Source organism: Haplochromis burtoni, unplaced genomic scaffold (genome assembly GCF_018398535.1).
Source record: "Haplochromis burtoni strain Fernald_Lab_line unplaced genomic scaffold, NCSU_Asbu1 Contig_91, whole genome shotgun sequence".
In the NCBI taxonomy this organism is placed as follows: Eukaryota; Metazoa; Chordata; class Actinopteri; order Cichliformes; family Cichlidae; genus Haplochromis; species Haplochromis burtoni.
Window position 1 is genome coordinate 1,447,953 of NW_024582452.1, and position 12,782 is coordinate 1,460,734.

Here is a 12,782-nt window from a genome sequence, read left to right on the forward strand (position 1 = left end):
TGGATCGTTCCCATGAAATAGGCAGCTTGCACACATGGCAAAACATTATTGGCGAAAGGTATCTACAGGTTTTAGAGCAACACGTGCTTCCATCCAGATGACGTCTTTTTCAGGGAAGGCCTTGCATAGTTCGACTAAACTAAACTAAACCACATACTTCATCTGTTACAGCCGCATAGCTTCGGTGCTGAATTGCAGTTCAGACCTTTCACAATTAAAAACAGTTGACACACCATGAAATACAACAAAGAAGACAGAACTACTGAGCAGCTAAAAACAATACAATAAACAAGAATGGGACTCATTTCTCTGCTGAAAGTCCGGCAACTGGTTTCCTCATCTCCCAGAAAACGATCTCATGTTTTTCTCAGTGTAAACAGTTAAAATGTTTTGCATGTTCAGATGTCAATAAAAATATGGGTCTATGAGATATGCAATTTTTGCAATTTTAACTTTTCCTGGTTCTCATTTTGTTGAGCACTTTTGGGAGCAATTAGTAAGCAGACAATTTTGCTGGCTTTTTATTGATAAAATATAATAACAACATTTTCTCTATGTATTTCATAAAGTTTAAGTAAAAACACCCAAAAAGAATTCTGTGTACAGTATATAAACTTTGTCTGTCTTACTACAAGCCTGTCACTAGAGGGCGTTGGAGTTAACAGTATACATCATGATTTGTAGTTTTCAACATATAGCAGAGAAAAGATAGTGAAATAAACAGACAAAAAAGTTTACGGACTTTTCAGGAAAGTCAGCGAAAATAAGCTGTGACAGGAAGGCAAAAAAAAAAAAAAAGACAACAACGAGTGGGTGAGAAGGGTGGGGATGGGATAGGAGGCAGCACCTGGGCAGCATGGCTGGCAGAGTGCAGCGGTAGGAAGGAGGGACGGTGGTTGGTGCAGGTGGAACAGTAACAGCAACGACTGTCGAGAGGGAGAGGAGAGTCCTGGGAGGAATAAACACCACCAGGAGGAAGAGAAGCAAGCCAGACGGAGACGAAGATTAGAAGAGAAAAGGGAAAGTGCACAAAGAACCAGGACGAAGCAGCGACAGAGTCAAAGAACTTAAAGGGCGGGAAAAGGGACACAGATTTTAACAGGCATGACACATGAGGAGTCTGACAGGTCGCACACAACACAGAAGACACTGCAGGTGCATTTTGAAGCTTATGTGTGCTTATCGGTGTGGATGTGTGTAACTGAGTATGAAGTGCATGTGTGCTCAGGTGCTGATTAAACACATTTAAAAATGTACATGTGAAAAAAAAAAAAAAAAGCCACACAGATGAAAACACTGAACAGAATTACATTGTTAAATCATTGTGATCATTAAGCTGCAGCTAGAAATGTGTGACTTGTCCCTGAGGAGGACTTGGCTCATTTATATTCAGCACAAGCTTCCCTCTTAATGGTTTAATGCTAATGCCCAGATGGACATCAGCATAGCATAACCACAGTGATGTCGAGAGGTGTAGACTGACGCAAGCAATCTAACATCGTTTTTGCTTCCAAAAAATTAGGCGTGTGCTGCAAATGTAATCACAAAACACAAAAAGATTTTTTTCTGGCACAGAGAAGTAAAAGGATTTAAAATTCCAAATTTGCTCGAGAACACGTTGAACAATATTTCAGCTTTATTTGGTGTTTTTACTACAATACTTTTTAACAACCAACTCACCGCTGTTTTGCGTATGCTGCCTCGTGGTTTGGGCACAGGTTTGCTGGACTTGGTCTCAATGACCTCTGATCCAGATCCAGCTGGGACGCTCTGGTGCGGTTTGGTCCTCTGGGCCTGCAGAGCCAGCTGATATGCTACCTCAAACGCCTGGCCCAGTGTCAGTATAATCTCATAGGTCAGGTTCTATACAGAAAGGGAGAAAGAGGAGGAGTCATTGAGTCATTCCAAGCCTTTAGCCAAAGGACCACCACCATCACAGTGTGCAGCGAGACAGCAAAACGTAACAGAAGAAAGATTTTTCCTCCAAAACTTCTTCAAAACAAAATTGCATAACCTGAAGAAGTGGCAGTAATCTCAGGAGTATTGTGCAGCAACCCCCTGTTCCTAAACTAGATCCATCCTCTGTAGCTCAGTAATAAAGCTGCTGGATTATTCTGTTTTACCCTGACAGCTCCCAGGTACGAACAAGCTCTGCAGACTAAAGACAGATGATTCATGCTTTATACGTTATGCCTTGGGAGTCTGAAAAAGCAATCCTATGGTGGGAACAACAATCATCATTTGAAGAGACACATAACACAGAGCTGTGAAATCCTCTTTATATCCTTTGATGTAGTAACCTGCCCTGAGATAAAGCACTCCATGTACACCAATACGCAGAAACATCTCTTGTGTAGTGACGATTGTGCCAGGCGGACCCTGAAAGCAGCCATATAGTCAGTGCAGTTTAAAATAACCAAATAAAGGAGATTCATATGGACACTTTCGGTAGCAGAAGGGACACGGCAAAGCTGTGGTAACTATTTGACTCATAGCGTTTCAGTGTTTAATGACTACCAACAGCCCGCAATCAAATACAAAAGCATTACTGTCTGCAGCTGAAAACCCTTGTCAAGCTACTACTAGCATAACGGACAGGTTTCTGACGGGGCTGCCACACAAACGCAAAGCAGGAGATGAAGCATCGCCAAATAGGTTTCCAAACCAACTTCCTTCCAAGTCAAAGACTAGAAAATATGATGAAGCATATCTTCCCTTTGGCTTCACCTGCACAAGTGCCAGGTAGGTCTCCACTGCAGAATTGGTTTTTCCTGCGTCGGGAGCAGCGCTGGGCTCTCCAAATCACAGACACAGTATCCCACATTCTTGATTTTTAGCTCACAAACACTTCTTGTAATGACTAACTACTCCTGACATTTTGGAGATGTTAGCTCTTTATACAGTAAAGTTACAGTGGGATACAAATAATATCAGACACAGACAAACAGGATCCCACAGTTGTTTATGTTTTTGAACCCATTTTGCACAGAGAGGCATTTTTTGAAAAATGTATTGATAGCAATGTTGAATATTATTACACAGGGAAAAAAAACAACTACACGTAAAATACACACTGAGCTACTACTACTGTTCAAGGCCCACTGGTTCCCTGAATAAGCAGACAAACCGCAAGCTGACATAACTAGAAGATAAATCTGTACTTTGTTTTGAACACGGGGGAGAAACTCCAGAAGTACAAAAACTGCAGTTCCTCTGTGCAAAGCTTGAAGCTGGCTCCAAAAATGACAGACTTCCATGTTAAAATGTCACATTTTACAGTATGGTACAAAAAATATTTTGGCTTCTGTGGATTGTTTCCCCCTTCATAACAATTTAATAACAACATAATAATTGAGGACTCATTCTGAAGTACTAAACTGGAGCTCTTCACCGTGTGCTTACTACTACTGGTGACTTTTAGAACATTTCTAATTGATTACATGACTAATACTGTTCATTTCTGTGTGGTGCTGACCATCCAAGAAGTTTGTGCTCTAATGTCCATCTGTTTCTTACATTAATTAGCCTGTATGTGTGTCTCTATATTGCATGCCTGCTTGCATGCCATGAGCTGCTGTTTATGAATGAAACTTGCTAAGCGCTAGCTGCTAAGTAAACCCCCCACCCTCCCATCTTTGTAAGATGACGTCTGGCTCTAAAACGCCAGCATATAAAAGTTTCAAGGGCGATGGGTGACAGCACAATCACACAATCATCTTTTATACCATCTATAGTACAATAGAGCCCAGTACAAGTGTCCTTACCACATCTACTGTGCTGAAGACATGGCAGTAATGGTGGCTGGTCTGCAGGTCCTTAGTGATGTAGGCAAATGTGCACAAGTCCTCTGGGTCCTGGGCTGCACAAGAAATGTTACGGATCTCGTGCTCTGCAATGATGTTCTGGACCGAGAAGGGCAACATGAGTGAGGTTTAGTAACGAGAGTACACAGTGCATTCTTTCATTTTTTTTAAATTTTATTTCATTCCATCAACATTGAGACAATAATGCTGTTAGAAAATGTTACAAAATAAAAAAAAACTAAACAGTTAAAGGAGAAACACTGACTGCCAGCCATCCACAAGTGCAACTACAACACGACCATGTTGAGCTTCAACATTTCAAAGCCTTTTTTTATTAATGTCAACTAAATGTCAATCAGATTTGCTTCCTATAAGGAAATATAAGCACAAACTAATCTGACACAAACTTGCAGGCATGATATTTACAATCACAGAAAGAGAGGAAGCTTGATGTCTGACTGCGTCACTTTCATGCACACATTAAAAAAGGAAACATGCTGTCATTTGCCCCGGCCTCAATTTGATGTATCACACGCCTCAAAGAACACGTCTGGTTAAGAAGTAAACCTTTACGCAAAGAGAAAATGTGTATGTACGTGTGTGTGCGCATGTGTGTAGTCGCTAACCTTGTTGGCTGCGTCGATAAACTTCACACCCTTGTATGTGATTGAGAGGACGATAGTCGGGACTTTTCTCATTTGCTCTGTTGACCTCTGGAGGGAAGATTAAAAGGACAGGTCAGTTGCCACTCACGCAAACAATATCTATGAGTTTATCCTCAGGGATTGGAGAAACTTGTCATACCCGCATTTTGGCACAAGCATCCTGCGTGGACTCAGTGCCCCTTAGTTCCTTAATAAGCATGGAACCAAGATACTGTAATGAAATGGAGGGGAAAAAGACATTACTGCTGATGTGTTTAATCAACGAAGCGGAATCATGTAGGAAGGAGAATGGTGCAGACGTACACTAGCTTCATAAGCGCAGGATTCAAAGATGAGTTTCTCTGGTTGGTGATGCCAGTTCTGAACCGGGGCGTACGGTGCTGCTAGACTAGGTGGCCGCAAGGTCAGGCGGGGCTCTCGTTGCCAGTCTTCATGTCGCTCCTATAAAAATAACCATAACTATCAAAGAAGCCTGGCAGAAGCCCTCAATAACCATTAACACACTCGTAGATATACCACATACAGGAGGCCTGTGTCGTTCGCTGCGATATCTTTGGGTAACGTCGTAGTCGTTTTCTTGTGCTTTTTTCCTCCCTGGCTCGCCTGCAGGCAGCAGAGGGTCCATTGAGCGTCCTGTGTAGGGCTCCATCTGACTCATGGGAGATGAAGTCTGGGATCCAGGCAGGTCTTGACACTGCGGAGATGTAATATGACACAGTTGGGTATCTCATGTCAGATGCACTCTCTATCATTAGCTATCAGGCATTCATCTTTGTCAATATGCTTTGCAACATTTACAGGCTAAAAATAAAGAATTTGAAAAACGTAAACCTAAGTTTGTCGGACAGTATTCAAACATCAGATCTGGTTCCGAAGTGAGTGAAGAGTAAACAAGAAACATTTTGTGAAGCACTTTTACACAGGAAAGTAGTTTGTAGGTCCTCACCCTGATCTGAGACAAACGAGGAGGTTTGACAGGAGGCTCTTCATAAGGCCTCTCCGCTAAGGAAGCGATGATGCGTTTCCTGTGACCAAGTAGGCTAATTTTTAGCACCTGTAAAAAAGAAAATTATGAAGTGATCATACCGAGCAGCACATAAGGAAATGCCAGAAAACAACACATCAGGCACTATTTCATTTGTGAGGTTCCCTTAATAGCTCTCCATGTGAAGCTGTTTCCCCTCTGAGTCTATTCTCTTCTGTTAATCTTGAATCTACATACGGGATTGCACAAGTTCACACGTTCATGCAGCGATACAGTGTCTGACATTACTTCACTGATCTACAGGTGATGGTATTGCACACAGAAATGGAGGAATGCAGCACTGATCTTGGAGTGAACAAGAAAACATGTTTCTTTCAGAGACCCTTCCCAGTAGTAGCAAAAGGCAACACATTTCCTCACAGACCAGTGAAGTCTGACGTGCCATCTTCTAACCAAGTAATTTCAGTTCTGTCTTTCAAAAGTGAAAATCTCAATTAATTTTTTTTGAATGAGACTTTAGAATATTTCCCAATATTCAACACAAATACACATTCACCTTCAGTTTTAGCCTCCTGCTTCAGTTTGGGGGGGGAACCTGAAGTAAACCGTCAAACGCGTTTCCCTATCCTGATTTTTTTTTCTCTCCAAGACACCTGAAGACTAATTTCACCCTCTGATACTCCCCACTCTCCTTGTACATCACTGTGACTCACATTGACAATCTCCAGCTCCCACAGGTTTCTGACGCAGTCCAGAGTGCGGTAGCCGCTGGACAGGAAGTTTTGCAAGTACTCATGCAGGCCCAGATTCTCCAGCCAGGAGGACAGGGAGTTGCTGCCGTCACAGCCGAGCGCTTTCACCTGCAGCAGAAAACGTAATCATTCACAGACACTTTGAGGAATTCAGGGCGTTGGCTGAACCAATATGCTGCAAATTTAGCCAATTTTCCTTGGCAGGAAATTGAAGGGTTCTGGTTTCAATAACCCCCACAGATGTATATTTGTATACAAGCAGAATGAGCTAAAGCAATACAAATTAAAGTGACAATACTGCAGAGGTGTTTTAGTTTAATTTTATTTTTATAACACAAGTAAAGCTCCCAATACAATAAGATAAAGCAAGCCCACCGCCAAACCGCATTCGACTTCATTATTAAGCACTATTGCTCCTGCTCAGCCGTATGCCTAACCCACAAATTAACTTGTTAATTTCCATAAATGCAATAGACACTTGGGTCTAAGGTGAGAATATTACTTAATCAACTAACATTAAAGCAAATGCAAAACACTGAATTGGGTCTGAGAAGTACTAAAGTAGGAATCAATGATTTATCACCTTTGGAAAGGAACGTGCTGCGTGCAGGATCTTCTTTCTGTGGCTCGGATCTGCGATTCCAATCTCTCTCAAGTCCTGGTCCTCCATTACATTGCTCCCCTTTAAAGCAACATACAAAACAAGCATTTTTGTTACTGGCATTTCTAGTCTAAGACCCATGAAAGTCATTAGAAAGCAAGGTACATTAAACTGTGTCAGAATAAAGTAATTTAAGTTACCATTTAGTAAAAGACAGTTTTTGTTATTTTACGTAGTTTATTCAAGTCATCTATGAAAATCCCAAAACACAGACTGCCTTGATGCAAGATAAAGATAGATACGTATCTATCTATATATATATAATTAAGACGAACCCTCCAAGCTAAAAGCCTTCAGTGCAACGTGAGAATTGATCACAAACATGCTACCATTGCATAAAAAGGTGAATTACTCCTGATTGAGATCCTCCCTAGAACTCAACTTAGTGACTATCACCAGAGGAGCCACATCGATAACCTCTTAAATGAGACTTAAGTGTGTGTGTGGGGGGGTGGTACTGACAGGAATGTGGTGATTGATGTTCAAACCAGTCTTTGGTTACACACGATATCACCTTTGGAGACTGAGTGGCAACAAACAGATAATGGAGAAGGGAGGGATGAATCAATGTCTGAGTTGCAGAGTGGGCAGCGTTATGAGATGGAGGCGCATCGATAGCTGACGACAGCCGCGGGGGAAATCAAAACACCTTGACACGTAAAAGGAAAGCCTTTATATGAACACCGAACATCATTTATTCATTTATTTTAGTTCCATATTAAACAATTTTATGGTACAACAGACCAAATAAGACAGTCACAAGACAGTAAACAGTGTTTCCCACAGATTTAGATTAAAACGATAACAGATTCAGAATAAAGCTTCTGGGGTTTTCACACTTAATGTTGCAGCTTTACTGAGCAACATAATCAGCTGCCTCTGAGGTGAATGAAAGAACTCCAAGATTACAGCTGATTGTGGGTCTTGTTTATTAACAATTTCCCTACCCACTGTTAGACCCTGGTTACAGTAGTCTTTTCAGGTCTCAGCATCTGCAGAGGAGAAGAAAGACTACTGTCTTCAACTGCAGTCCAGGAGGGTGGAATAGAACGTGAATCTCTCCAAGAAGCAGCTGAATAACTGATAGGACCAAAACAACAACCACCCAGCAATTGAACTGGTAGTCAAAACCACAGGATGGCAAGGGCTGGGACTAGCCAGTTAGCAGAGGTTGAAGGAATTGCCGTCTGTTAAACTGAATTAACCATGCTCAGATTGACCAATAAGAAGTGGGTAAGGGTCACAAGTCCTGCCTGTTGGATATAAACCATGAATGCTAGCTGTAGTGCTTCTACAGGGGAGTCAGCAGCCAACTCTCATCTGCCAGTATCACTACGGTCCAGAGAAGGCGCCGCCTCAGGGCTGACTCTTCAATATGAACCTAAAGTTAATCCTGTGGTGCTCACCGCTGTGCACACGCACACATACACACACCACTAATGGCATAGCAGAGATGCTGTCTGTAGGTCAAACTTGACAGCCTGTTTTTCATGCAGATGCCGTTGATGCAAACAAGGGGCGGAGAGCATGAGGAGCGGGGAGGAGTGCGTCTGTTAGAGTAAATGCTGCAGAGCAATCTTTGTAATGCTGCCTGTGGAATCACAATGCTAATCACAATTCAGCTAAGACACTGACATAAACTTTTACACTGCCATCCTGTTCATGCTGAAATTTCTAATAGGCTGCGATCCAGCCTGTCGATGGAAATCCGGAGAAGGAAGACGGAAAGCAGAAATATGAGTACCTGAATGCTCCGAGTGAGTTTATTGATCAGAACTCACTATGATCTTGGCTTCAGCCCACACTGAGCACAGGACATTATGTATCATCTCTTTTGCCTTCACACTGCCTCACACGAAACTGACAACTGAAAGCCCATTATCTCTGAGCAGCAACATGCTGATTGCTGCCTCTCTAGCTGAGGACTGATATGGTTTGTGGGGCTGAATGGATGATAATGCTTCAAAGTGCATGGATCATTGCATTACTGTCCCACTGGAGATTAACTGATAAATGTCTCTATGCGGGGGAATACAGCTGTAACAGACTGGGTTTACACTCTTTGCCCATTTCCTGATTTATTCATTTTCCTACCACTCTGATTTTCTCATGTGTCTTCTGCTAATTCTGGCAGATGTGCAGAAATGTTATCTCATCACTTCGAAATCATCCTGTTTATTGGGCTTTACAGACTTTAATATTTGTTTTATGACATCTATCACTGAGGCAAGCCAAGGAAACATCAGCATTGTGTGGGTGCTGGAGTCCATCCCAGCCATCATACGGCGAGACCCTGGGTACACCCTGGACAAGTCGCCAAGCTGACACAGGGCTCTTTTGTTCATTTCTTTCAATCTTTTTTTGTCCTTGGATAATTTGATTTCATGTTGAAGTTAACTTGGGTAAGCTTAGACATAAATAAATGACTCCCAGTTCAGTCCCATGATTAATGGCTTGATGGTTGAATGACAACCTGACTGATAAAGCAAATAACTTTGAACACTAATCAACATTTTGCTTCTGGACACACCTCACTAAACCAAACCAAACTGGAGTGAACTGAATACCTGTTAGGTGAAGAATGTTTGTTCACACCTGGTTTAATAAATATTCTCATTTCCTTTCATGTAAAGTGTTACATTCACCTCTGCTATATCTGGATAAGCCATTTATCCTCATTCAAAGAGTCTGAAAACACAAACAGCATGATGTGGTGGTGACAACTCTGTGGGGAAATTTCTGGCTAATGTGCTTCCACAGGGTTGGCAGGTTTCAAGGAGTACATTAGTAGAGAGAACGCTAATATCAGCACAACATTGGCAAACAGAATACATTTACAGCAGTGTAAGCTGGGCCTGTTTTGTGCCTGTGCAGCTTGTCCAGCTCTGCTTTACTCCGTCCTCTCATTAAAATGCTGCTCTGTTCCTCCTCGGCCTATCCAGAGAACAGCCACAGTGGCCTCCCTGGTTTAAAAGCACTCTGAATTGAGGCTGGGTGCTCAGGGGCACGGATCACTCATTCTGACCCTCTAAAAGGACAGCTACCTAACAGCACTAAGACTCAGTTTGTCCTCCTAAACTGGCTGCCATGAGACCACTCAGACCTCAAAAGAAAAGTGCAAATGAAACGATGACAGAACATTAAAAAAAAATGTTTCTTTCAAATTAACAAATCTAAGCCAAAAGAAAAAAAAAAAAAAAAAAAAAAAAAAAAAAAAAAAAAAATCAATCAATCCATTCCCAGTCCTTTAGCTTCGGATGCAGGAAGCCATTACTGGATTTTTCCGCAGGGTTTGGTCCCTCGCTGCAGCATGAGCCCTTTGCATTTATTAAAAGGCAGAAAAAAAAAGAAAAAAAAAAAAGGGGGGGGGTTGGGGGTCACGAAAACTTCATGAATTTAGATTACATGAATGCAACTCAGAAATAGAAAAGCCTAACCTTGGTGCAACTTTTATATCTGACCAACTCTAAAAAACCCCCAAAAAAGGCTTTCTCCTTATAAATCCTCAGCCACCTCCACTGATTTGAAACTCAAAGTAAATTTGTTCTCCCTCAGCTGACCGCATAAAAGTCAGATCCAGACGCCCTCGCCAGAAGACGGTCAGTCTCAGTCGCTTTGAATACAAACGAACTTGCCGACTGTGTCACAGCGCAGAAGTCTAACACAGAGAAAAAGAGCCATTTCATTTCAACAGGCTTTACTTGTCAGCACCAACGAGCGGTGGAGAACAGCATGATTGCGCAGCGCTTGTTTCATCGGGACATTTGCTCCACGAGTCGATAAAAAGCATCTAATTGGTTTCAGAAAAAGGCTCGTCTCTGCAACGCTGCTTGAACACAATACATTCACTGCTGTTATTGATCTGCTTCTAGAGCGTGCCTGCAGGGGAGACACACATCACAGTTGGCTGAGTGGCAGAGTAAACACTGTTTGATTAGTGATCTCGCTGCTACATAAGCATACTTGGAAAAATAAATAGTATGTCTAACAACCTAACTCAGAGAAGGACCATTTTCTTACCATTGTTTAAAATTTGATGATGAAGTGTGAACATTTCAATTAAAATACTGGCATCTTGCCCGTCTTTTAGCAGCTCATAGGAAATGCATAAGAGTAACATCATGACTCTGCATCTATTTCTGAGTCTGAAGTGTTTTTAGATTGTCGTTTTGAAAGTCGAACACAGAAGGTGATCCGTCTCTTGAAGATAAAAGTGGATTGGCTGACAGGCATATCTGTACACAGTACTGGCAACTCAGCCAAGAACGAAATATGGCTCGTTTCTGCTCTATTCACTAATGCATAGATTAAACGCAATTATAAAAGTTTAGCAAAGCAAAGGTGACTGAGAGGGTAATTCTAATTTCCAATTGAGACTAAATTGTGATTCATATAAAAAAAAAAAAAAAAAAAAAAAAAAGTCAACATTTGCTGTGGGAAGGACACGTTTTGTTCAGAGGTAACAGCTTTTTCTCTAAACCCTGCAGCGACTTTAGGAAGGCAGGTGGTTAGTAAGCCATGTTTAAAGATAGAAATGTTGCCAGCTTGCCGCTTTGGAATAAAAAGACGACTCAAGCCTGAGAAAAAGGAGTGTGAAAGCCTAAAAGACAGTAGGAAGATTAAACCCCGAGAGAAACTTCAGAGGCTTCAACACGTACTTAAACATGGGTGTGGATCACGCTTTCTCCAAGCGGAGAGGCTGATAAGTGGATGAATTCTCTATTCTCGGGTTATGTAAAGTAGAGTAAAAGGTTGTTTATGGGAGAATCAGAGTGCACTGAAATTAGACAGATATAGTTTGATAGCAGCCACACATTTTATTTATTAAACAACTGAAGCTTAATAAACCAAAGAAACACTAAATTTATAATATTTAAGTCTAATTAACAAGCCTTACATGCAGAGGTAAAGAAATAAATATACAGATACTGACAATCAGTGATGACCTTTATCTGGCATCAGACCAGACAGTGATCTTCTAGTTTTCTATTGTCTAATTCTGGTCAGGTTGGGTTAATCATTGCTTCAGTTTGCGGTCTTTAGCTGACAGTAGTGGCACCTTGTGTGGTCTTCTGCAGTTCAGAGATGCTCTTCTGCATACATTGGTTGTAACAAGTGGTTACTGGAGTTACTTCCAAGTTGCCTTCCAGTGAGCTCGAGGCATGAACAATACATTTTCACCCAGAGATGTGGATATTTTCACATTATCAGATCATTCTTTGTAAAACCCTAGAAATCATTTTGTAGGAAAATCCTCAGTCCAGGCTGTCTGACACCAACAGCCATTTAAATCACCGTTCTTTTCCATCCTGACGCTCCATTCAAACTTCAGAAGGTCATCCTGACCGTGTCTGCATGCCTAAATGCATCGCGTTACTACAAACCCAATTAGATTGAACACCAGATTAGTATACATCATGAGCATACCAAATGAAGTTGCCTGTATATCGTCTTTATTATATCCAGTTTTGCAAAGCTCAAGGTTAATGATTTAGAATTTAAAGTTCAAGTTTATTTATAAAAATTGTTTCAAAGGTTTGATAATTTCAAAGAAAAAAAAAGTGTGAAAAGAAAGAAATATATTCATTAATTTTTGTCCCATCACTTCATGGTTTTTTATTTATTTATTTATTTTTAAATTGTAGTAAATGTTTCCCTCAGAGAGATCGATGTTTTGTTTTGTAGTTTTTGAACTTTAAATGTCTGTACTGGTTTTAATATTGCTGCATAATCTCAGGGTCTTATAAGTTGAAACGTGTACGTCTGTTTACATCTGCTGTCATGTGTTGTGGAGCTTACAAACAGAGGTGTATATCTTCTGAACCGCACAAGGAAACAGCTGTTATGCTTACGTACAATACGCTGAGTGTCTAAGAGACCATATTCTTTGGAGCCTTTGTCAGCTTCTCATAGTCG

The 12,782-nt window shown here is 41.2% G+C and overlaps 1 protein-coding gene across 4 annotated transcripts in view; it reads right to left on the reverse strand.

Annotated features, from left to right (window-relative positions):
• The window catches only part of LOC102308690 (ankyrin repeat and SAM domain-containing protein 1A), a 46,963-nt gene that overhangs the window by 1,138 nt on the left and 33,043 nt on the right, over positions 1-12,782 (reverse strand). For all 4 annotated transcript variants that reach the window (XM_014334830.2, XM_042222687.1, XM_014334831.2 and 1 more), the window contains 9 exons: positions 6,789-6,887; positions 6,167-6,313; positions 5,415-5,522; positions 4,992-5,162; positions 4,772-4,909; positions 4,608-4,679; positions 4,430-4,516; positions 3,765-3,902; positions 1,681-1,863 (listed from right to left, as the gene is read on the reverse strand). In XM_014334830.2, the coding sequence (XP_014190316.2) occupies positions 1,681-1,863; positions 3,765-3,902; positions 4,430-4,516; positions 4,608-4,679; positions 4,772-4,909; positions 4,992-5,162; positions 5,415-5,522; positions 6,167-6,313; positions 6,789-6,887 (1,143 nt within the window). The remainder of the gene's footprint in view (positions 1-1,680; positions 1,864-3,764; positions 3,903-4,429; positions 4,517-4,607; positions 4,680-4,771; positions 4,910-4,991; positions 5,163-5,414; positions 5,523-6,166; positions 6,314-6,788; positions 6,888-12,782) is intronic.